The 26,090-nt window shown below is 49.1% G+C and overlaps 1 protein-coding gene across 2 annotated transcripts in view; it reads left to right on the top strand.

The window, feature by feature from the left end:
- The window catches only part of CAB39 (calcium binding protein 39), an 87,639-nt gene extending 78,700 nt beyond the window's left edge, over nt 1–8,939 (top strand). For both annotated transcript variants that reach the window (XM_047084608.1, XM_047084609.1), the window contains exons 7-9: nt 1,591–1,656; nt 5,602–5,745; nt 6,354–8,939. In XM_047084608.1, coding sequence (XP_046940564.1) covers nt 1,591–1,656; nt 5,602–5,745; nt 6,354–6,542 — 399 coding nt within the window. In that variant the 3' untranslated portion in view covers nt 6,543–8,939. The remainder of the gene's footprint in view (nt 1–1,590; nt 1,657–5,601; nt 5,746–6,353) is intronic.
- Nucleotides 8,940–26,090: the final 17,151 nt, after the last annotated feature.

Here is a 26,090-nt window from a genome sequence, read left to right as displayed (position 1 = left end):
GGGCTTCGGGCGCCAGCCCCACCTTGTGCTGCCAGACCTTGGGCGGCTGCCTTCGTTCACCCTCTGCCTTCAGGACCTTCAGCCCTAAAAGAAGGCTCGTGATCGCACCTAAGCGCTGTGGCTGGTTGTTGTGAGGATTAAGTAAGCATGTGTGTTGAGTGCCTGAGGGCACTGCCGGAACTCGGTGAGCGTCAGTAAACGTCAGCGGGATTGTTTGTGCTACGACATGGCCTCAAAGATTGGAAAGAATCTGACATACCAGTATCTTAGTTTAAAGCCTACCAAAGCTACAAACCAACTTCCAAGACATTTAACTTCAGGCAGTGACGTCAGTTTGCTAGTAATTAATATTACTACAATTATTAACCTTCAGCCAGGTTATCAATAGATGACACTGGTCCACAAAATTTCAGGAATATGTGAGGCAACTAACAGAAATGTGTAGATAATGCAGTCAGATCTGAGGGAGGGAGAAGGAAAGTGAGGAGGCAGGTAATTTAAATTAAACCGGGAGGATCGCTTTTACACAGAATTACAAAATCACACGATCTAAAATCCGGTACACTTCGGCCCTGAGCTTTCTAATAACCGAAAGCACTCAGGGGCACAAAATCAACCGAAAGATGACAACATCTGTTAAACAAAACACATTCTCGCAGGGGCATTCTCAGGGGGATCTGATCACGGTGGCCTGTAGCGGCTGCAGCCCTCGAGGTGAGGTGACAGAAGTGCAGTTCCCTGAGAGCAGCTCCTCGAGGAGTCCCCTGCTCTGCATCACAGCTGAGTGGCTGAGCAGGACCCCTCATGAAGCATAGGCCCCGTTTTAGCAACTGTGGCCTTGGACCCTGTGTCCCTCCTGTCCGTTTCCTACCTCCTGCTTTGATCGGCTGCCACGCCTCACCACGCCAGTGACACCGTGCTTGTTAGTGAGCAGCGCTGTGTAAATCTGGTGGACATGTGTCACTTCCTAAGTATGTCACGTTGTGCATTCTCCAGCCTTCCCTCATGCTGTGTCCTTCCCATTTTATCTCCTCCCCTTTTCTAAATGAAATCCCTGCTATTATTCAAGATTGAGCCCAAGTCCCACCTTTTCTAAGACACCTACCTATTTGAGAGTGTTGAATTTCTCCTCTTGTCTGGTTTTAATTATTTTCTCCTCTTGCCTGATGCATTGAAAGAATAGGTGACTTTCTCTTTGTCTATATGCTTTGGACTCACTGAACTATAAAAAAAAATAGGAAATTTTCTAACCTAAAACCAAGAAATGAGAGCAGACTCCACCTTGCGCAGACAGCTGGAGGGTAGGAGTTCTGTTTTATGCATGTGGAGTTTGGATGACAGAGGAGGACCAGGTTCGAGCTCTGTGGGCCTGGCCAGCACTGGGCAGGACTCGGTCCCAGGAGCCCCCCTCCTGGAGGTAATCCTCGGGGCGGGGGCCTGAGGGTCTCTGAGCGCCACTGAGGAAGGCTGTGTGAGACAGATGGGCAGTGGTTGGCCTTCGTGGTGTTAGAAGTTTGTGCTCAAGCTTTTTAAGGTCCGCTACCAGTCTTTAAGAAAATAATCCCTGATACATGTTTTCTTGTCTTTTAGTTCTTCAGTGAATATGAGAAGTTACTTCATTCAGAAAACTATGTGACAAAAAGACAGTCACTCAAGGTATGGCTGATTATTTTATGTATTTTACTTCTCTTCACCCTGCACGTGAAATCTGTGTTTGGGGAATGGGAGATATGCTGGTGTGGGTCTTAGACCTTTGAGAGGAAAATACATTTGTCCTTGGTCAGGATTTTTGTGGAAACGAAGTTCAGCTGTGGTCGGCCCGGGGCACCTGCCCACCTGCTTGTAAGTGGAGAAATCAACATAGAATATGCAGAATTTTGAAGAGGTCTCTACCTCTTAGCAATGCAGTATTTTAGATTTGGAAGCCTGTTTTTGAAACTTAGAATCACACCAACTAGATGAAGTCTTGGTAGCTGTTGTGCTTCCGGGATGACGCAGGCTGTTGCATGAGGAGGGGGCGGGGCAGCCGTGAGCAGTGAAACCTTCAACCGCAGGCAGGTTTGGCCGCTTTGTATCAGACCAGGACATGCATACTTCCATTTGAAATTTAAATTCAAGGGGCGCCTGGGTGGCCTAGTAAGTGCCGGCTCTTGATTTCAGTTCAGGTGAGACTGAGCCCTGTGTTGGCCTGGTCCATGCGCTGACAGCACGGAGCCTGCTTGGGCAAATTCTCTCTCTCCCTTTCTCTCTGTTCATGCACACACGTTCTCTCTCTCTCTCTCTCTCTCTCTCTCTCTCTCTCTAAATATATAAACTTAAAAAAAAAAAAAAGAGTTAAAACTTAGGAATAGGGATTGGCAAACTAGAGCTCATGAGCCAAATCCAGCCCAATGCCTGTTTTTATAAATAAAGGTTTATTGGCACATAGATACATTCATTTACTTCTATATTATATAAGACTACTTTAGAGTATAACAGCAGATTTGAATGGTGGCCGCAGAGACTCTATGGGCCTGCCAAGTCTGAATGGACTCTGGTCCATTACGGAAAGTTTGCTGACCTCTGCTCTAGAAAATTCGCATTGCAGTTAACAAAAGCATACCCCTCACTCTGTCAGTAAGTGGCGCTGACAGGAACTGTGGGTACAGCTCACAAAGGATTGGGGGTGGAAGGAGGAATCCTAACTCCACCTATACTTTTTGCTGGGTCCACTTCAGATTCTGTTCTGCTCCGAGTTGTTCCTCTCAGAGGTGTCCAAATTCATTTTGATCAGGACTCCATTCCTGCTTGCCCTCCTGCCAGAGGGAGGTCACTCTTCAAGACCTCACCTTTCTCTGGGGATTGACTAAAGGACCTCAGGAGCCTCTTTTATACTTTGTATCCTTTGACTAGAACACTCTCTACCATCCAAATGTCCAAAAGAATCCTTTCCATCTGGCCAGATGCTTCCTTCTTTTCTCTTAAGACTAACTCCTACAGTTGGGGACCAGTAATAGCCACAGCTTGGAAATATATCACGGCCGAAATGGCCCTTCAGGCTGGGGTGCCTTCTGCTCATTGCCGCCGTTGGGGCCTCGCCACCCAGCCCATCCTGTCCTCTCTCCAGGTGCGCTGGCTGGGCGATGGCCGCCGGTAAGGCCAGTCCTTTCATCCTCAGGGGTGGGTGTGGAAATGCTGGCAGCTGTTTCAGGAATTTTTCTTCCCTGTACATCAGTGTACTATAATGTCATGTATACTTGTAATATTTATAATATGATGTAGGCTCCCTTGTGAGTCTCAACACAGTGAAGTGATCTCTTCATATCTGAGGGCCAGGATGCCCTGTCTCCCCAGCAGTCACACAGGCATGAGCAGCTGGATGGAGCCAGTGTCTTCCAAGGCCAAGGAGGCCAGGCAGGACTACCTAGGATAGTAGCTTCCAGGGCCAATACGTCTCACGAGACGGGGAGGAAGGTAGTGTGTCCGCAAATCAAATTCTGAATCTTGGGGTTGCTTCGATAAGGAGAAGGGCATTCAAGACCTTCTGGCCACTTTGCAATTGCCAACCTGAAAAGGACGGTTAAGACCGCTGTGTGCGAGCCCTCGGTCACGGACATGGGGCCGGTCCCCGGCTCCCGCGGCTCTGTGACACCTCAGGACGCATGCAGCAATTGTGAGAACCAGTGGTACTTTAAACATGGATTTTTACTTGTGCTCTTTTTTTCCAGCTACACAGGCATTAAGTATTCCTATATTTATTTTACCAGCAAATGTGTATTCCCTGTGCAAGACCTCCAACTTTTTTGTTTAGGTCTCAAGAAATTTAAAGAACTACCAGTTATCCTCCTCCAGATAACCAAGTGAGCCATGCTTGGTATTTCTTTGGTTTCTGTGATAGAAAATGAACACCAGGAAAGCTGTACCCCTTCACATGCTTAATAGTAACTTTTGAGTCTGCGTAAGAGTAAATACTTGTTGCTTCTTACCTTGAAAGTTGTATATTTTAGGTTTGTGGGTTTTTTCTTAAAGTTTATTTTGAGAGAGTGCATGTGTGCTCACGCACGCTGGGGAAGAGCAGAGAGATGGGGGCGAGAGAGAATCTCAAGCCGGCTCTGAGCTGTCAGTGCAGAGCCAGACTCAGGGCTCGACGCAGGGCTCGAACTGATGAACCGCGAGATCACGTCCTGAGCTGAAATCAAGAGTCGGACACTCAGCCGACTGAGCCACCAGGTGCCCTGATGGTTGTGCATTTTGTGATTCAGATTGATGTGAAACCTGAGCTTGAGCTTTTGAATTCTTTCTAGAATTTCATTATAAATCCTAAGTACAATAGGTTTGTTCTCCTGCACATCAGGTTATTTTTTATTTAATATTACATATTACTTATCTAGAGATAGTTGTCTGGAAATTTTCAACTATCTAGGACACAGTCAAGAATCCAGAAAGGAATTAACCAGAGCAATTAATCCAGGGCAGAATAACTCTACTCATGCATTTTCCTTCCCTTAGAGCTCAGTCCATGTCTCTATGTGGACTCCAGTCCCACGTGCCTTGCACATATTCGTGCTTTTATTTCCCACTACACATGTATCTCATGAGGTATAGGTACTGTCATCCACTCCCACTGTGGATGATGAAACTGGGGCACCAGGAAATTAATGTGCTCAAGGTTGCATAGCTTACAGGCAGTGGGGAGCCAGGATTCAAGCCCAGGTGGGCTGATGCAGGGACCCAGCTTCTGCCTCTGCCCCTGCCCCTGCCCCTGCCCCAGCCCCAGCCCCAAGGACTGCAACTCTACTCCTCCTCCACGGCGGGCACGCTAGACCTCACCTAGAAGCTGACTCACTGACATGAGGAGGTGACCACTGGCTTCAGACGAAGAGAGCTAGAGCGAGCAGGGACGGTTGGAAAATCAAGGACCGATGTGGTATAATGACTCTAGAACTCAGTAAGCCCTGGAGACACAGACATTTTTTTAGCTTAATGTCATTAGTGATGATGAATCATTAAGAAAAAACTAGAGTATCTTCAGGATAGTTTGCTAAAGAAAGAACGAACAGAGAAATACTCATAAACTTTCCTGAATCAGGTATGATAAAAGCATAACTTTGGCGAGTTCAAGGGTAAGTGTGTGGAAAACTTTGGCCCTGAAACACTCTTTCCTGGGAAATCCAAGTAAATAAAATAATTTTGATTAATTACACTAAGATTTGTAGTTAAGTCAAACAAGAATTATCAATAACCTATCTTCTAACCATTTTCTTTGATAGTTTTTTGTTTCCGTTTTTGTTTTTTAATGAGACAACAGGAATGCTTATGTGAAAAGTAGGCTGTGACAGTTGCAGATTCTGGGCCAAATGTGCGCTGGCACATGTCAAGACCAGGGAGCAGTGTTGGACTCCCCATAGGTTAAGCCCCCAGAAGAACCGTGTACGTGTCGGGTGGCAAGTGGTGGGCTCTCGGTAGCTTGTAGGTCGTAATTCGGTTCCACTCATCGGTCTTTTGAGTGCCTATGTTCTGGGCTTAACAGTGATGATTATAAAGTGAATTCTTTTTTTTAACTTTGGATTTACTTGAAATCTTGATGATAATGTAAGAGTAATTGTTTAAATGTCTTCTCAGCTTCTCGGTGAACTACTGTTAGACAGACACAACTTCACAATTATGACAAAATACATCAGTAAACCAGAGAACCTCAAGTTGATGATGAATCTCCTCCGAGACAAGAGTCGTAACATCCAGTTTGAGGCCTTCCACGTGTTTAAGGTACAGCATGGGAGCCACAGACAGGATTTCCTTCTCCGGTTGTTCATCTCACTGCATTTACCACTAGCTGGAGTTTTACTAGCTTCGTGTTGGTCATCTGAGCTCCTATTTGTGTAGCACAACATTTGACAAAAACAGACCCAGAAAGGTCTACCATCTGGACTGGGGGACAAGGGGAGAGGCCTTCATTTCTGATGTAGACTATTACTGATCACAAAGTAAAGCATTTTTTAGTGCATTTTTTAATGCTTTTCATGGAGGTTGTAGTACTTGGAATCCATTCTGACTTTCCTTGCCCAGAAATAATTTCTGCCCATTTTATTCTAAAATCAGTCTATATTTTAATACCAAGCTGCAGAATTTCAGAGCATGAATGAATCTGTCAGTCCTTTTTGTGCCGAAACATGTAATTCTCCACCTCACCCCCCCCCACCCCCCACCGCCCCCACTTGTGAAATGCAGTCTTCCAAAACAAAATCCTCTGAACCATGACTTGACCGCAGGCCCCGGGGAAGCATCGGGCGTGTGCCACGCGTGCCCTGCTGGCCGTGGGTGGACGTTTGGGTCTCATCCCTTCCTGCGACTGATGCTGCTTTCTCTCCGTGCAGGTGTTCGTAGCCAATCCTAACAAGACGCAGCCCATCCTAGACATCCTCCTCAAGAACCAGACCAAACTCATAGAGTTCCTCAGCAAGTTTCAGAATGACAGGACCGAGGACGAACAATTTAACGATGAGAAGACCTATTTAGTTAAACAGATCAGGGATTTGAAGAGACCAGCTCAGCAAGAAGCCTAATTTCCAATCAACACCTAAAATAGTGAATCCAGATTCAGCGTTTGCTGTTAGCTATTCAGCATCAGGCACTCTTCTCGGTTCATGAGGAACATTACTGCTAACCTGCTGTTAAGTGAACGGTTTTTCATTTTACCTTTTTTGTTTTTTTTTTTTAGTCCAAGTTGGAGAACGTAGCTGCTGCTTTCTTGCCCACTAGAGCACACGTGGACTTTTTCTTGATCTGTGTGTCGCTTCAGAATTCGAGGACTCTGTTTGCTGTGGGAGTTCTGAATGTGGCTGGCTAGGCTCCTGCAGGCAGATGTGTAGATGACGGTGTGGTTTAGGGAAGAAGGGGGTTGGTGTTTTCAGATTCAACATGCGTGCTTGCTTTGATCTCTGTGAAAGATCTGAGCGTGGGTTCGCGGTGAGGTTGTACGCCTTCGCTGAAGGAAGATCGAGCAGAGCTGTATTTGAGATCAGAGGGGAGCTGTATCGAAGGTAGGAGCTTTTGGGGTGGATAAAGTTGGCGTGCGAATGAATCGATAGCAACTTTTCAAAGGCGTGAAGCTTCATAAGGTCATGAGGAAAATGTATATATGCTTTTCACAGCTTTCTAGAATTTTTTGACATTTGATTTTCTTGAGACTTGTAAACCTGGATATGTTGAAGGGTATTTGTTAATTTTACTTTTTGGAAGGTATTTTAAACCAGTAGAGCTAACAGTGACACCTTGCGTTTCATTTCGACAATGCTTACAGGTTTCTTTTGTATATAATTCTTAGAATGCTCCTTTCTTTTAAATGATTTAATTTGTACAGCAGAGGAATGTTACTGTATTAGTATGTAACTATTACCTAATATTGAGTTTTTGCAAAAAAAAAAAAAAATGAATGCTCATATGTAATTGAAAGACTTCCGATCACATGAAAATGCTGATTTAACTTTTAAGTATCACAGCATTAAAAGACAAAATGGAAACCGATCCTTTGTATTCAGCTATCTACTGGGGTGCCGTTCGGTAGGCCTGGCACTCAGCCAGCCACGCTTCCCTGCGCAGTATCGGCCTTATTCATTTCAATGAGTCATGAGCTCGCCAGACATGAATGATGCTGATTATGCTAAGTTCATGCTGATTCTTCGTGGGGGGGGGGGGGGAACCTCTGTAGAGCACCTTTTCTTTCTTAGAGTAAGTAATCCAGTACAATAGTTGTGAAACTGAATAATTAAAACTTTGGCTTCTCTTAGGAAAAGAAGAGCCCCTAGTCATAGGTGTCCTATGGGGAAACTTATTTTTTTTTTAATGTCCTGTTCCTTAATGCTGCAAATTATCAGTATTTATAAAGTAACTGATTTTGCACCACTTTTTGTTACTGTGACCACGGCAGAACGTCTCCTAGAACATATCTATGTCAAGTTCTTAGAATGGTATCTGTTCATCTTAGTGATACAAAGATCACAACTAACAACTTAACAAATCAGAGTTTGCCAGTTTGAATTCAGCATGGCTGTAGCTGATTAAGAAATTTATATAATTACTCTTTGCTAGCCTCTCTTACTAATTGAATTATTTATCAGCCAGCAACATGAGACTCCCAATTGATGTTTTAAGCATCGGCAGGTTTTCAGACCTCCTGGGAATACCGGCGAGGAAAATAGCTCCAGAAGATATAAATGTGTTTTATCCTATCTCAGTCAAAAGGCAGTCTGCATTATAATTGCTTTTCCTGAGGCTGTCTTTTCCAAAATCTGTGTAAAGTAAGTCACGTCTTTCTACTGGGAGTCGGGAAAGCGATCCAAACTCCTGGAAAGGAAAAATACCCAAGATACTTAGGAAGGGAACGGGGGACTCGACCGTGAGGAAATGTTCTGGGTCTCGCGGTCCAGTGCTTGGTGTCTGGATTTGGTGCGAAAACATCAGTTACACCAAGTGGAAGAAAAGTTTCCCCGCCAAACTGGCTCTTAGAACTTGAAACAACAAAACAGCTTCCACTTGGACGGTGGCACCTGCACTTGTGTGTGGGAGACAGCGAGGGTGCAGCACGTCACAGAGAGCAGCGATGTGCCACCATTGCGTTGGGAGCCGGGGATAGTTAAGGCTCGTTTTGTTTTTCTTTTCTAACAAAAATGTGAAAACATTCAAAGGTGAAAAGTTACGATCATTTAATATATTCACATCACCAAAACTATTATACTGGAAGTGGTTTCTTTTTGTGTTACAAAGGTTTAATTTTACATGAGTCAGGTACAGTTACTCAATGTGATTTTTAACCCTTTAAAAAAAAAAAAAAAGGTGGAGATGTATACAGTTGTTAACAGTGCCCTGAAAGCATTTCCTTTCTCCTGAGGAAACGTAAATTTCTTATCAGAATATCTGGCTGGCCCTGTAATTTAAATTAAAAATAAAATTTTGGAGAAACAGCGCTGTCCGTTTTTATGGTGTCTTCCAGAGAGTTGCATTTGTGTCTCCGTGAACAGCCCCGTCAGGAGACACCCCGGCCCACATTTTGTCACAAACTAACGGGAAACAGCTAACACACATGCCTTTCTAAGTCTTTTTTCCTATTCAGGGTTTGATTTTTGGTGTCTGGTGCGACTTTCCCTTAAAAGTTACGCGACTTTTGGAGTGTTATGCGACCTGGCTCCCAGCTCCCTCGCCCTGCCTTTCACGTGCAGTATATTACTCCTTGTTTGATCGCTTTTTTAGACCCTAGCGTTTGGGGAGCGGACCCTTCGCCCATGGCTCTGTGACCCTTTATTATTAACGTTCGAGGGTAAAACTACATTTGGCAGGAGGATTAGAAGTTACAAGGGTGAGATCACAGTGAGGGCAAGAGAGCCCTCTGTCCCCGGGCCGCCTGTGCTGTGGGGTGCACAGCCCTGTCCTCGCTTTTTAATTTAACCCTTGTCTGTAAATGGGATCGCCACTCTCTGGGGCCGTGGCCTGGGACGTGTCCTTGCCACAACCCCGCATCCGAACACATCTTATTCGTTGCCTATTTCTTCCAGGTAGTTCGGTCCCTCGTCTCCAGAGATGACACGGCCCCGTGAGGTCACACCTTGTGACTTGGCCCTTTCTCTGATCAGACAGGAAGTGGCCACGCTGAGGGCTGGACTTGTGCGTTAGCTCACATTCTACTTCCCACCGGTCACCTGTCGGTGTCACTTCCCCGCACCAAGAAGAAGCGAGTCTCGGGCTGCTCGGGGGTCAACGTGTAGCCCTTACCCTGCCCTTCTTATTTATATATATTATTTGTAAGGGCCAAAGAAGATCATGACTCTCCAAGCTCTGTGAGGGCTCAGTGCCCGGTGGCTTTTTCTGCCATTCCAAGGTCATGAATGAGTGATCCCCTGAGAATTTGCCAGAAATGCCCCCAGACACACTGCCCTTCAGCTACCGCTCGGTTTACAAGGGACGTTCTTCCTCCCTGGCCCTTTGCGGCCTTCCCGCCACTTTCAGAGCCTCGTGCCATCTCTCCGGCCGTTTTGTTTCTAGAAGGTGTGAGGGACGAGGCCAGACGCCCCACATACTACAATCTCAAAGGCCTGTGCGCTGGGTCCCAGGAACTAACCCCACAGGAAAGCCTCCCTCAGGAGCCGTCTCAACCTCTCTCCACGCTGACGGTCAGCGCCCGCCCGCCTGACCGCTTGTGGTCAGCCTGCGATCCTCCGCGGGGTCTAGAACCCAAGACACGGTCAGTAGGGACAAAGGCCTTCACAGCCTGTCGTGGAGACTCGTCCCTGCCCCGGTTCACGCCGACCGAAGAGGTAGTGATCTTCACACAAAGCTGTGTCCCCTCACGACTGGCGTCACGCCTCTGCGCGGCGTTTGTTCACAGTGACCGCCGCGGCCCCACTGGTGTCTGGTTGCCCGTGTGATGGTCCGGTGGGAGCCGACGACCTCAGGCCCCAAGGGCTAGTGCTGGGCTCGTCCCCGGGGACCTGGGGCTCCCGGTACAGGGACGGCCAGGTTTCTAGGTAGGAGGTCGTGTCCTCTATAACTTGTGCAGTATTTTTTTCTAGGTAGCCCTTCCGGAAGACAGCCACTAGAGATTTAGGGGGAAGATTTCAACTTTTCAGCATTCTCTACCAGATGAACTTTAGCTCCTCAGGACTCCTGTTGCTCGGTAACAAATTTTTATCACCTACGTACTTGGTGATCTGTGGAAATGACACGGTCCTGTTCTGTTCTTCAGCACCTGGGTCTTCGGTTCGGTGGAGATGAAGCAGGGGCAGGGGACAAGGCTGTAGGGGGAGCCTCGGGGCCAGCCCAGGGGAAGCTTCCAGACGAGGCCGTGCCCCAGCCGGTTTCCTCTCCTTCCTCCCTGGTGAGCTGCCCCACACACCCCCTTCCACGCTTGAGAGAGATTGACATCTCCCCACCTGACGGTGTCACCTGTGTGGAGAAGGGATGAGGGTCCCCTCGTCCCGGCCCCACTCCTAACCCAAATAGTACCTTCTCGTGCTCCGTTGACTCTGTGAGGGGTCCTCTCCCCAGCCCTCGGGCAGCCCCGCCGTGGACCTCTCCCCGTGGGGAATGAGGCGGGTGGGGTAGGGTCGAGTGCCAACCCCAACACATGAACACACAGAGGACCGAGCGGTGCCCCGAGCCTCCCCGTAGCACCCGCTTCTGCCCTCTAGAAGCTACTTACCGTGGGCCAGGGCACCAGAAGGGTGGCAGTTAAGAGTCCCTGGAAGCAGCCCTCACCCCAGCGTCCTCAGCCGTCAGCTGGGATGGGCGGGGGGAGGGGGGGGGCTTCCCAGCAGGGCTGAGCCCCAAAACCACAATGTTAGTGGTGTAATGACATACCCTGTATCCCATCTTTTCCCTCCCCTGGCTCCCGTCCCACTCTGTACAGGGGCTGGCGGGGATCAAGTTCCGAATAAATGACCAGCGTTCGAACCCTTGTCCCAGGCTCTGCTGCTGGGGAAACCCAGACTAAGGCACACTCTGTTCCTTTTGCTAACCCTGAGGCATGAGCAGCCACGCCTGTGGTCAGCCGCTTCATGGGTGGGGCCCCTCTTAGAAGAGCAGGACGTGGATCAACCAAGCTGTGCCGCCCGCCCTTCAGGTCACACACTTCCCGTCCCTCTCGCCTCCATATTCAGGAGGGGCTGTGGCCACAGCATGTGTGGCAAAGCCGGACACCAGGTACCTGTGGCCCAAGACAGGCCGCAGACCTGGGCCTCCCGTCGGTGCCCCGGGGCCCCCCAAGCCCCGTCAGCCGACGCCCCTGCCCCCAGACACTTCTCTTTCCAAAGCAGCTGGACAGGCCCTGCCACTGCTCCGAAATTGTTCTTCCTAGTCACGAAAAACACTAGCACAACTGGAAAGAAGACTCCCGGTTCCCTCATGCTCTACCTCCTTCCAGAAAAGACTTTTTTGAAAAGTGTAGTACGCATAACCCTACGAAATGGCTGCGCCATTGGGAACTGGGGCCAGAGTTGGCAGACGTCCGGGTCTAGACTAGAACTGGCCAAGGGGTCAGGGGTCCTGCCTTGGCCCCCAGCCAGAGGGGCTCCCTGCCTTGCTGGGCCTCCTCAGCTGTCCCTCAAGCACTCAACTTTCATTTCTCTAAGTATCCATTGGGTGACAGTAGAGTTCTTTGTTTCCAGCTACAGCCGAGGCTGGGGACGGGGCATTCCTAGAGCGTACCAGACTCGGAGACCCGGAGACCTGGAGACCCCGAGACCCCGTGGCATTGAGAGCCCACCTGTCCCAGCTTCCCACGTGCCGTCTTGAGCAAAAAAGAGAGGGCAGTCAAGAGAAGTAAACAGAGACGGATAGATGCGTGATACACACGTAATGTCTGATATGGACAGTAAAGTGTGAAGGGCAGAATTTAGGTGGTGGGTGTATGGCTGTTTTGTTTTGAAGCAGCTTTATTGTCTGAAAGAATTTTGGAGTTGCAGAAAAACAGGCAAAGGTGGTACAGGGAGTTTCCAGATCCACCCTGCACCTGGTTTCTCCCATTATTAACATCGTAAATTAGCATGGTGTATTTGTCATAATTAATGGATGAATATTGATGTCCTATTATTAATATGTGAAAGTGTCATTAATACTTAAAGCGCATCCATTACTCAGATGTCCGTAGTTTTCCCTTTCCCTGTGCCGGATCCCATCCAGGACCCCACGATGACACTTATTAGCCATCATGTGTTGGTAGGCTCCTCTTGGCTGGGCAGTGTCTCAGACTCTGCGTGTTTTCCATGACAGGCATTTGGTAGAATCCCCCACAGGTGGGATCTGTCTGATTATTTCTCTCCTGATTAGGAGACGACCCAGAGAGAGCGCTGCCCTCCACAGCTTATCAAGGGTGTGCGCAGCCCCGTGACTCAATCCCTTGATGTTGACCTTGATCACCTGGTGGAGACGGCATGGTCTGGTTTCTCTGCAGTAAAGCTGCTCGTTCGCTTTCCCTCTTTCGAGTCTGTCCCCAGGAAACAGTTGCTATGTCTGCCCACACTCGGAGTGGGGATTAGGCTCCACTTCCTTGAGAGCAAGTATCTACGTCGATTATTTGGAATTTTTCTGCATGAGGCATCTGTCTCTTCTCCCCATCAGATCATTTTCCCCTGTAAAATTCCCTTGTGGTATCTTCTGAACACTTGAAATGTTTTGTAATACGATGGTGGCAACAAAATAAATGATCCAAAAAAATTGCCCCAGGGAGGGGGATATACGCCCAGCAGATACCGCTGAACCCCAGGGCCACGTGGCTTTGAGGGATGTGAGGGGACCCAGCAGCACCCACAACCCGTCCTCCGGAGTTCACTCTCCAGCCGCAGCCACCCACAGCCCATGGGTGTCCAACAGCAGTCCCGGATGAGGCGGGCCCAACCCGGAACTCACGTCAGCCCACCTGCCAGGGCACCGCACCCCCCCACCCCCTCCAGCCCTGGTTCCTTAAGTCAACAATCATCCTGGACGTCCTGCCTCATCGGCTACCCCCTCTTCCCATCCAGTCGACAGCAAATCCTGCTTGGCTCCGCCTTGAGATGTGTTGGTCTGGGACTTGCAAATCAGTCGTCCTTACGATAATTATAACAAGCATTCTCAAATCAGGAAACCTCTCTTCCCTTCTTAGGAAACAGACTTAGAAATTCGATTGCGTGATGATGCAATACGGAAGAAGTATTGATGCGGCACCTGGGTGGCTCAGTCAGTTGGGCATCGGACTTTGGCTCAGGTCACGATCTCCTGATTCATGAGTTCGAGCTGTCAGCCTGTCAGCGCAGAGCCTGCTTCTAGATCCTCTGTCCCCCTCTCTGCCCCTCCCTTGCTTGTGCTCTCCCAAAAACAAATTATTTTTTTTTTTAAAAGAATGAGTATTGATTTAATTTCTGTTTTGTGGTAACTGGCAGGTAAATATTTGCTGACCTCCATGTGCTAAATCCTCCGAAACCACCCATGTCAACAGAGCCCCACTCTTTCAAGGTTCTCTGTTAACCGCCTACAGCCCTCATTAATATTGACTGAGTGACTACCAAGTGTCTACAAGGGCTCAGTCCTCACGACACTCCGATAAGTGGGTCCTCTGGGATCCTGACTTGACAGATGAGGAAACAGGCACAGAGAGGTGAAGCAACTTGGCCAAGGCCACACAGCAGCAGAGCCAGGAGTGGACCCGGCAGGCAGTACCTCTTCTTTAGTCCGACATTCCACACGCTCTTCCAGCTGCCTGCCTTCCTCCAAAAATCATCAGTAAGCAGATAATTGAGGCCCAGTTGTCACCAGCTACAGCCCAACACCTAACCTTTACTGCTCACCTGCTTATACCCATCAGCCTCTCTCCCACATGTTTGCCTTGAGCCCTTCTTTCCAGTTTATCTCTTAACTCAGGCAAAGGACCAGATGGGCACAGCATCCCCTGATGGAAACCCACACTACCTTCAAGCAAGCCATAACCGCCCGGACGGACCAAGAGCTCAAGCGGCCCAGACGGCCCAGACCAGTTTGAGCTCAAGCCCTGACTTCCACCTGCACAGATGGACCGTGGAATGGCCCACGAGTGACCCAGTTACCTGTACCTCATGACAATACTGAAGTCCCCACCTGAAGACAAACACGAGTCTCACATCACACTGTGTGAATAGGCACGTTTCCTCACGGTGCATGCGCGGCCCTACGCCCTCCGCAAACGATGACGCCCTCCCCTTTCTAAATATTCATCCTAACCCTAAATAAAGGAAACCCACTCACCCCTGCCGGGGAGTCAGAGCTTCAGAAGTTATTCCCTGTGATCTCTTTATCTCCTTTGCAAGACAACTCACCTAGTGTACTTTCTACCTGTGACCCCCCCCCCAGGAGCAAAATGAACGGTAGCAAAGGGGGGGGTCTCAGAATCCCTCCCACTCTGATCGCCTGTTTAACAGCAAAGCAGCTATTCGTCTGGCACTCTCCTCGTACGTTAGACTGGAGTGTTTTACCGTCATAGGCTCCTGGAGCCCTGGGACGCTCCCAGCCCTGAGGTGCTCCCACCTCCGTGATTCTCCCAGCCCCGAGGTGCTCCCACCTCCCTGGTTCTCCCAGCCCCGAGGTGCTCCCACCTCCGAGGTGCTGCCCGGTCTCAGTGATGTGCTTGCTGCTTACCTAGGGGTTTTGATAAAAAGCTAGTTCTGGTCCGGAGGGTCTGGGACGGGGCCTGAGATTCTGCTCTTCTAACCAGCCCTCAGGTGCTGCGGCCCAGGGGCCACACCTGGAGAAGCAAGAGAGGGCAGGTGACATCAACCGCTGGTTATCCGGCTTCCATGCAAAGGAATAAGGAGCAGCCCCCAGGCACAGGCTGGGGGTTGAGGGGGTTGAGGTAGATGGGCCTCTCCAGGATGAGGACGGGCCCCGGGTGCAGGGCAGGGCTGTGATGCCACCCGCGATGGCCGTGGTCACCAGAGAGACCAGGGGGGCTGGGTGTGGTGCGGACCAGCCTGGGGGCCAGAGAACTGAGCCAGGCCTGGACCCACACCCGGAAGTGCGGCCACCCAAGAAAGGGTGTGGGTCTGAGCTGGACCCCCACAGTTGGTTGTCCATCCTTCTCCTGCATATCACACCTTCTGTTTCTGTTTCTGGGTCTGTCCCTGTCCCCCTAGACCATGAGCTTCCCCCGATGATTGGGGAGATCAGGGGTCGGGCATCACTCAAGCTCATCTGAGAGCTACATCCCAACAGGGGACCACACTGCACGCCTCTAGGGGCACCATCACCTTCCTATCATATCCAAGTTTGTCTATTCAACCTGACAGCTTTCCAGCAGATGGCAGGGGAGCGTCTTGGGGACAAATGCCCACAAGCCACCATCAGGGCTGCCGCTCAGTGATGGAACAAAATAACATGAACCCAAGCTGGGCTGGTGGCTTAGGCTCTTAGGGGCCAGGAGCTCAGACTTGCTGAAGGCAGGGAGGCGACTGTCCACCCCAGGCTGGGAACCTGAGCGTTCCTGGGTCTTCAAGCCCAGGAAGCAACCGGAAGACTGGCCCAAGTTCATGTTGAGGAGGGGCGGGCACCCACCCTCCCACTGGACCTTCCAAGAGGGCCTCTGCCCCGTGGCCTGCCACTGCTCAGGAGGCATGTGAGGAGGACATTCCCGAGCTGTCACTGGGGTGGTGGCTCTGAGTCTGGCTGGGGGAAGCATCACCAGCTAACATGGTGGCAGTGATCTCTGTGTCCCATCCGAGATGCAGGCAGACGGGGCATAAGGCAGGAGCACGTGTTCCTCCAGGCTTGGTGGGGCTCCTGGGGGCCTGGTTCATCCTCATTCCACAGCAGCCTGTCTGGGGGCAGTGCAGAGGGGATGCCAAGAATTGAGGCCCTCGGGAGGTGCTTCCGGAAGAGCAAGCTGCTGGCTGAGGGTGGCGTCCCAGGAGGGGTGGGGACATCCGATAGCTTCACGGTGTTCCTCTCCAGCTCGTGGTGATGCTGGGTCCAGGCTGGCAGGCACAGGGGAGCCTTGATGAGCTAGTTCCTAAGAGGACTGAGGCTCTCGTGGGTGTGCTGAGGGGAGCTTCCAAGGGGAGGTGCTGCGAGGTCTGGATAAGAGCAGTCCTGCCATGGATGGAGAAACTTTGCAAGGGTAAGAGGAAATCGGGCAGAGCTTAGAAAATGGAGAGGGTTCCTAAGACAGACGGGAGTCTGGAAGAGCCCCAAACACAAGAACAGTTCACTCGGCCCAGAAACCCCCTCCACTGAGTTTGGTCAAGAAAACAGCAGTAGGGGTAGGGGATGATGAGTAGAAAGAAAGCGTATAATCCCAGCCACTCGGGCGGCGACTGGTTCCGGGGGCTCTTCCAGAGTCTAAACAAAGATCTTTCACCCTTCATAAAAAATTAACTCGAAATGGGTATAGACCTGAGTGTAAAAAGCAAAATTATGAAACTCCCAGAGGATAACAGAGGAGACATGACCTTGGACGTGGCGATGACCTTTTCTTTACAACCAAATGGATAACCCACGAAAGAAATGACTGATAGGCAGGACTTCGTTGAAATTTTCTGGGACACCTGGGTGGCTCAGTCGGTTGAGTGCCCAACTCTTGATTTCGGCTCAGGTCATGATCCCAGGGTCGTGGGGTGGTCGAGCCCGCGTTGGGCTCCAAGCTGAGTGTGGAACCTACTTCAGATTCTCTCTCTTCTTCCCTCTGCCCTGCTCTCTGGCTTAAGAGCTCTCTCTTTCTAAGAAAGAAAGAAAAGAAAAGAAAAGAAAAGAAAAGAAAGAAAGAAAGAAAGAAAGAAAGAAAGAAAGAAAGAAAGAAAAAAAAGAAAAACTAAAAATTTCTGCTCTGCAAGTGACATTATCAAGACAACGAAAAGATAAGCCACCGACTAGGAGAAATATTTGCAAAAGACACATCTGACAAAGTGCTATTATCCAAAATATACAAAGAGTTCTTAAAACTCAACAATAAGAAAGCAAACAACCTGATTTAAAAATGGCCATTATTAACAGACACCTCACCAAAGAAAATATTCCAATGGCAAAGAAGCATATGAAAAGATGCCATACATCAGAGATCATCAGAGAAATACAAATTGAAATAGCAAGGCAACACCACCACATACCTACTAAAATGGCCAGGATCTTCAGGGAAGTGAAAAAAACCTTATGGATACGTGTCATTGTACATGTGCCAAGACTCACAGAATGTACAACACCGGGGAGGAAGCCTAGCGTAGACCATAAGGCTGGGTCTTAAGACCATGGGTGATAAGGACACGCCAATGCAGGTTTATCAACTGTAGCAATGCCCCACTCTGGTGGAGGATGTTGATGACGGGGGAGGCTGTGCATGAGTGGAGGCAGATGGGATATGGGAAGTCTCTGTGCCTTCCTCTCGATTTTACCGTGACTCCAAGATGTTTCTTTAAAAAAGATAGTCTTTTTGGGGGCACCTGGGTGGCTCAGTCAGCTAAGCGTCTGACTTCAGCTCAGATCATGATCTCACAGTCCGTGAGTTCGAGCCCCGCGTCGGGCTCTGTGCTGACAGCTCAGAGCCTGGAGCCTGCTTCGGATTCTGTGTCTCCCTCTCTCTCCTCCCTTCCTCTACTCACATGCTCTCTCTCTCAAAAATAAACATTAAAATATTTTTTTAAAAAAAGATAGTCTTTTGAAAAACCTGGGTACCATTAATAAAGAGCTGGAAACCACCGACTCTTCTCGGACTTAAAATAGAGGCTTTCAGAAAAGGACGTGTCAAAGGGAAGTCTGAAGATTCAGAACAGGTGGAGCGGGCAGCCGGCATCGTAAGAAACCTTCAGTCTTCAGAAGATGTGTCAGAACACATCGCTGTCACATACCTGCAGCCAGAACAATCTTCAAAATACATCAGAAGGAAAAAAAAGGACAGCTTGGGACGACGGTAAAGACGCTTTGGATGAAAACGATGACCTTCAGGGATGCACGAAGTTGATTTCACAAGAAGCCAAAGAAGGGAATAGGAGGGTCAGTGAACAGATGAAACAAAGTGGAATGTTAGAAAACTCGGAAGTGGGGCGCCTGGGTGGCTCCGTCGGTTAAGCGGCCGACTTCAGCCAGGTCACGATCTCGCGGTCCGTGAGTTCGAGCCCCGCGTCGGGCTCTGTGCCGACAGCTCAGAGCCTGGAGCCTGTTTCAGATTCTGTGTCTCCCTCTCTCTGACCCTCCCCCATTCATGCTCTGTCTCTCTCTGTCTCAAAAATAAATAAACGTTAAAAAAAAATTTTAAAAAAAGAAAACTCGGAAGAAAATCAGATGACGCCTCTAGGTGACCGCTCACCAAGGAGGAGCGCCTGGGTGGTGGTCTCGGGGGAAGATGGCCTGGATGGTGGGGCTGGGGACCCGGCGTAAGGAGCACAGGAGCAAACAGACGCTTCCTAGACAAATCGAAGCACTTTTGAAGAAACTGGTTGACGCCACTGAGTTAAAAGCGTTATTTCAAAACACTTGAAAGGAAATCAGATGCACACTAAATCAGCCGAGGAAGACGAAGTATAACCCCGCAGATGTAGAGTCTTCAAACTGCGAAAGCTTCGCCGAGGTCAGGAAAACACAGAAAGGGCGAGGCAATAACGCCAGCAGAAATTTTGAGTCCTTCCTGAGTTACAGCGAGACAAACAAACGAATGCTCAGCAAATAGCCAAGCTGGAAGGAATCTGCCCTTTAACGGGAGAGGAGAATCTTTCCAAAGCAGATGGCAGGACCGGCCGCGCTGGACAACTGCGGAACAGGAGCCAAAATTCCATCGGGAAAATTCAAAAGGATCGTGGGCCGTTACCGAAGCCGGTTTATTTCCCACGAGAGAAAAAACACTCTCGGTGATGGGCGGAGAGCACTGGCGGCTGGGAAAAAAACGCTTGGAACGTTGAGAACATTCCTACATCCAGATGTAAGTCACTGGGGAAGAATGTATGTATTTGGAAGAGTATTCTTACATCCCCGATGTTCCACGGGGACATTTGGCAGAGGCCAGGAGGACCCCTGGAGAGGGTGGCCGATAAAAGGCAGGATGCCCAGGTGAACTGACCAGTGTCTCAGCCTGGTGGTCAGCAGCATCAGGGGTGAGGCATGTTGATAATACGTAGCTCTGACATGACGCGGTAAGAATGACGCTTCACCTCTGGTCCTCTCCCCCAACCCCCTAACCCCCATCTAATCGTAACAAGCACATCAGACAAATCCCCCAGTGGGACCTTCTACAAAATACCTCAACACTGTCAAGGTCATCAAAAACAAGGAAAGTCAGGGGCGCCTGGGTGGCTCAGTCGGTTGAGCGTCCGACTTTGGCTCAGGTCATGATCTCGCGGTTCATGAGTTCAAGCCCCGTGTCGGGCTCTGGGCTGACGGCTCAGAGCCTGGAGCCTGCTTCGGATTCTGTGTCTCCCTCTCTCTCTGCCCCTCCCCCGCTCGTGCTCTGTCTCTCTCTGTCTCAAAAATAAATAAAAACATTTAAAAAAATTATTTTTAAATAATAAAAGACAAGGAAAGTCTGAGAAACTATCACAGCCAAGGGGAGCCTAAGGAAATGTAATTACTATCATGTGGGATCCTGGGTAAGATCCTGGAACAGAAAAGTCACATTAGCTAAAAACTAAGGAAATCTGAATAAAGCATGAACTGTAGTTAATAATAGTATATCCATATGGATTCCTGATGTGAATAAAACATCTACATGTAAGATGTTAATTGTGAGGGAAATTGGATGTGAGGCATCTGGGAACTGTCTGTCCTTTATATGTAATTTTTCTGTAAATCTAAAACTGTTCTAATAAATGAAGTTAATTTTTTTTTAATGTTTGTTTATTTTGAGAGAGCGGGGGAAGGGCAGACAGAGAAGAGAGAGAGAGAATCCCAAGCCAGCTCCACACTCAGCGAGGAGCTCAGCGCGGGGCTCAAACCCACAAAACGTGAGATCATGACCTGAGCTGGGATCAAGAGTCAGATGTTTAACCGACAGAGCCACCCAGAGCCCCTCAAGTTAAGTTTTTAAAAAGTTACTGGGGAGGGGCGCCTGGGTGGCCCAGTCAGTTAAGCGTCCGACTTCGGCTCAGGTCGTGATCTCACAATTCGTGGGTTCGAGCCCCACATGGGGCTCTGTGCTGACAGCTCGGAGCCTGGAGCCTGCTTCGGATTCTGTGTCTCCCTCTCTCTGCCCCTCCCCCGCTCATGCTTACTCTCTCTCTCTCTCTCTCTCTCTCTCTCCCCCTCAAAAATAAATAAAAACTTAAAAATCATAAAATAAAATAAAAAGTTACTGAGGATACAGGAGATTCAAATACTACCAACCAACCTGCCGTAATCGACATTTGTAGAACTTAAAACCCCAAACTGCACAAAATACACAGTTTTTTCAAGTGCACGTGGAACGTGTGTCAAGATCAACTGTACACAGGATCACCAAGTGAGGCTCAACAAATCTGAAAGAAAAAGTATTTAAATTATTTGGGGTCCGTTCTCTGACCGCAGTGGAAATAAATTAGAAATCAGTTACATAAAGACAGCTCTCAAATCCCCCAAATATCTAGGAATTAAAAAACACTTTTCACAATAATCCTGTGTCAAAAAAGAAGAAAGAAAGAAAGAAAGAAAGAAAGAAAGAAAGAAGAAAGAAAGAGGGAAATGAGAAAGTATTTTAATATAAATGAAAATAAAAACCTAATATATCAAAAGTCATCCTGGCCTCCGGCTTCTTTATCCAGGTGACTTGACCTCGTCCCATGACTTTAAATTCTGTCTGTAAACTGCCGAATCCCACATTTTTAGCTCCGGCCCAACCTGCTTGCAGAGTTCACAAATCAAGCTGCTGTTTGGTATCTCCTGGATGCATTATGAGCATCTAAAACCCCAGATGCCTAAGAAAATTCCAGATTCCCCTTCCATTTCCCCATCATGCATCCTACTCCTTAGCCCTCCAACCCAGGAATCATCCTTAGGAATTCTCTTTCCTTCCCACCTCCCCATGGATCCAATCCCTCCCCACATTCTTCTGACTCTACTTCCAGCCCATCTTGAATCCACCCACTTCTCTCCGTATCCAGAAGACAAAGCCTCCCTTTTCAGGAACCCTGTCAACCCCCCACTGTGTATCTCTAGTGCCTGGCACAAAGCAGGTCCTCAATTTATAAAACTTGGCCCGGGGGGGGGGGGGTGGCGAAGGGAGGGGGTAACTCTTTCCCAGTCAGGGGACGTGGAAAGCTCAGTTGGAAACTGGAAGGTCGGTGAGCGCCCAGCAGGGCAGAAGGGTGGGTGACGACAGGGCAGAGCTGAGGGGCTATCTCAGCAGATTCTGGAAAAAACCTGATGACGTCTCCTTGACTCACCAGCGCATCTCTCTGTTGTCTTGTTTGCCCCCAAGTTCACGCGTCCCTTCCTTAGCTTTGATTCACTGCCATCCCCTGGCCGGTAGGTGACCCCACTCAGTGTTGGCTGAATGAGTGAGTTTCTACAAGCTGCCTGGTCCCCACCCTCTGAGCATCCACGTTCTACCTTCTTCCCGCTAACACGTTCCCTCCTCACCCCAGGGCCAGCAGGATCCGTCAGGTCTCCCCTTCCTTCGGCTTCACCGCATTCCCACCTCATGGTTCCCCACTTGTAGGTGCTCCTAAACCTTCTAAGCTCGTGTTTACAAACATTTCTTAGAGTAAGCCCTTCATTTCAACCACCATCAAGCTTCATTTCAACCAAACCATTAGGTTTCGTTCTAAAGAGAACATTCATCTACATGGATTAGTCCCCTAGAGCTGCCCTAACAAGTACCGTAGCCTGTCTGGCTTACACCGTAGGAAATTACTTTCTCGAAATTCTGGAGGCTGGACGTCCAAGATCAAGTTGTTGTCAGTGTTGGTTCCAACTGAGGCCTCTCCCCTTGGCTCGTAGGGGCCTCCCCCTCGCTGTCTTCACGTGGTCTTCCCTCTGTGTGTGCCTGTGTCCTGATCTCCCCTTCTTCTAAGGACTCCGGTCGTATCGGATGAGGACCCACCCCCAAGCCCGCATTAACTTAATTACCTCCTCAAACATGCTGTTTCCAAATGCCATCGCGTTCTGAGGTAGTGGGGTCAGGACTTCAACTTGGGAAGAGGGGGGGGACCCAGTTTAGCCCAGGACGCTATGTGTCATCGATTCCTAGACTTGCTCTTTCGTATCGACAACAATAATTACAGCCTAAAAAGATGTCATTAAGCCAGCCCGAAAGACAGCTCAAAGCCAAAAGAGAAATGCCTCCCACACCCAGGCCAAAGCCCCGACAGCCACATTCCGGTAACAAGAGTCACTTTCTGGGCCTGCAGACCCCACTTCCCCACGTGATGAATAGGAACTGTGCTCTTTCTTGTGGGTGAAACACAACAGCATTGTAAACTATGGCTATGAAGGAATGCACAAGGCAGTAAGAACGTATATATTCCACTTTTCTCCTAACTGAATTTCCACTTCTGTAAAGAAAAGACGGGCTCCGGACTGGACAAGAGCGAGTCGTATCTAGCTCGCCCGTCTCCACGCGTGGACCTCTCGTTCCCCTGTCCCTCCATGGGACACCTCGTCACCTGCCCTGGCCGCTAGCCAGTGCTGGCCACGCCCACCGCCTCTGTTCCTGCTTTCTTTTCTTCAAATTATTTATTTCTCTTGGAAATAATCACATTGACTTACTTGATTATCTGTGTCTCCTTTCACTAGAATACACTGTGCAGGGGAACAGTGGGGCCCTTGTCTGTCTCGGTTCACGTTTGTATCGCGGCGGCCTGGCCCCTAAGATCCGTCGCATCAGCCGATTCGGAGTGAATACATAAATAGCTGCTACATTTTCAAGTGGCGGTTTGGCTTTAGGGTGACTTTTTCATATTCATCTTCCGAGGTGTATTTTGCTGAATCCAAAATGTTGAAAATCGTTTGCCTTCCTTCACGGGGAGGTGACTCGACAGTCTAGCCGGGAAGGTGATGCCTGCGTGGCATTGAAAGGCAGCAGAAGCGCCACACTGGTAACGGCCACCAGGGGGCGCCACCGAATCGCCGTGGCAGGCAGCGGAGGCGGCAGCTCGGGACCGCGGGGCGGGTTGCGGGTGGAACTGGGAGTTCCAGTTGTCCGCGGCGCCGGGGCGCTCACGCCCTCCAGGTATCCCAGGGGCAGCAGGAGGGGCCCGGCCTGCTACGGGGTCCCCAGGAAAAGAGTCGGCCCCGAAAGCATTCCCTTCACGAGAACAACTGCGAATATACAATACCTGGGTAAAGATGAGCCACAAGGGGCGCCTAGGTGGCTCAGTCAGTGGGGCGTCCGACTCTGGATCAGGTCATGATCTCACCGTTGGCGAGTTTGAGCCCCGCGTTGGGCTCTATGCTGACTGCTCAGGTCCTGGAGCTCGTTTTGGATTCGGTGTTCGCCTCTCCCCCACTCACACTCTGTCTCTTTCTATCAAAAAGTGAATAAAAAATTTTTAAAAAGTCACAAAATTTTACTGGGGGCCCTAAAGCTTAAAATAAATGGAGAGACAAACCAAACTCCTGGATAGGAATACGCATTCTCCCCCAAATTAAAGCAGCCCCCAACAAAAATCCCAGTAGGGTTTTGCAGACAACTAAGGAAATTCATTCTAAAATTTGTCTTGAGAAGCCAATACATTACAACTGTCAAGAACTTTTTTTTTTAAGTAGTGAGTAATGTTTTCGATGTTCTATATATAACAATGCTAGAAGGAAATATTGGTGAATATATAAGTTTAAAGAGGAGAGAGTCTTTCTAAGTGCACAGGCAAGGAAGAAGTCCTAATGGAAAATGTGATGAATTTACATATCAAAACAGTCCATGAATGCGATAAAAAGGCAGATGTCAAAATGGGAAAAATACCAGTGACTTCTGGTGGACGGAGCTAATAATCTTAATATGCAAAGGAGTCTTCTCTGTGTTTTTATGAGATAAACACGGGCCTGGAAAAACGGGGAAAGGACACAGGCAGGGCCTCACGGAATAGGATCTGGAGCCCCCTGGCTAGGGCCTTGCGGTTTATTCTGGGAAGTCCCAGAAGAGGCGGGCAGGGTCTGATCTGCGTTTTAAGGTGCGCCCTCTGGCGGCTGTAGGGAGAACAGACTTTGAGGGGGCGGGGCAGACCCCGGTCAGGTCAAGGTGAGAAACCAGGGACATGGTCCACGTGAGAAGATGATGTGGACCAAGGTGGGAGAAGGGGTCCGATTGGATAGACTTTGGGGCAGAGCTCAGGGAACCTGCTGAGAGCTTCAGTGCGAGGTGTGAGGCAAAAAGGCAACAAGGATGACTTCAAGATTTGACCTCGGGGCGCCTGGGTGGCTCGGTGGGTTAAGCGTCCAACTTCGGCTCATGTCATGATCCCCGGGGCTGAGCCCCACATGGGGCTCCGTGCTGACAGCTCAGAGCCTGGAGCCTGCTTCAGATTCTGGGTCTCCCTCTCTCTCTGCCCCTCCACCACTCACGCTCTGTCTCTCTTTCTCTCAAAAATAAGTTAAACATGAAAACAAAATTAAAAATAAAAAAGGTTTGACCCCGGCTGCTAGAACGGAGCTGTCCTCGCTGAAGTACGGAAGGCTGGGGAGGAGCAGGTATGGAGGAGAAAGTGTTTTGGCGGCGGGAGTGTGAAGGGTCACCTCCCCGCGTTTCTGGAGGGCAGGTTGTCAATATGTGTCAAAATATTTTGCAAGACACGGGCCATTTTAAACCAGCGGACCCGCCTGCAGCCAGGAATCCAGAGAGCACTCTGCATACGGGTATCTTCGTGGCGGCTCTGCTTGAAGGGCAAACGTGGAAAAACAAACATTCTTAGATCCATAAAACATGGCTCATCAAAGCACAGAATTCTATACACCCATTTAAATATCATCTGTGTCTGGTCACGTGGAAAGGTGTTCAGAACATTTTGTTCAGTGAAAAAAAAAGCAAATTAGAGAACTGTATGATTCCATGTTTTACAAAATAAATTCCGCGAGTGTTCGTATGCGTGTAGAACAAACCTGGAAGAAAATACACCAACTGCACGGTGATGGCGAGACCAGCAGTCATCCTAGGGAAGGGTGACTATGAACAAGGCTGCTGTTACATGTCGAACCGCGCCCCCTAGAATTCATATGTTGAAGTCCTAAGCCTCACAGGACCTTAGAATTTGACCTTATTTGAAAATAGAGGCAATGCCAAGGTAATTAGTTAAGATGAGGTCATTAGGTTGGGCCTTAATCCAATATAAAAGATGTCCTTGCAAAAAGGGGAAATTTGGAAGCACACACACACACACACACACACAGAACACCTTGTGAAGAAGAAGACAGACATCAGGGTGGTGCTCTACGTACCAAGGAGCAGCAGAGATGACCAGGAAACCAGCAGAAGCCAGGGCAGAGGCCTGGGGCAGACTTCCCCTCACAGCCTCAGAAGGAACCATCTGTGGCAACAGTGTGACCTTAACTCCTAGCCTCCCAAACTGAGAAACCCTACATTTCCGTTGTTTGAGCTACTCAGTTTGTGGGGCTTTCTTCATTAAGGCAGCCCCAGCTAACTAATACAGCTGACTTTCTCTACTGTCTGAAGTTTCTGCAATGTGCATGTACTGAATTTATGCTCAGAAAAAGAAAGCATCTCCCTTTTAACTAAA

The sequence above is a fragment of the Lynx rufus genome, unplaced genomic scaffold (assembly GCF_022079265.1).
Source record: "Lynx rufus isolate CCGP_SWC_20201006 ecotype Redwood Valley unplaced genomic scaffold, mLynRuf1.p SCAF_2, whole genome shotgun sequence".
NCBI classification, from domain to species: Eukaryota; Metazoa; Chordata; class Mammalia; order Carnivora; family Felidae; genus Lynx; species Lynx rufus.
This window is presented reverse-complemented; position numbering and strand designations above follow the sequence as displayed.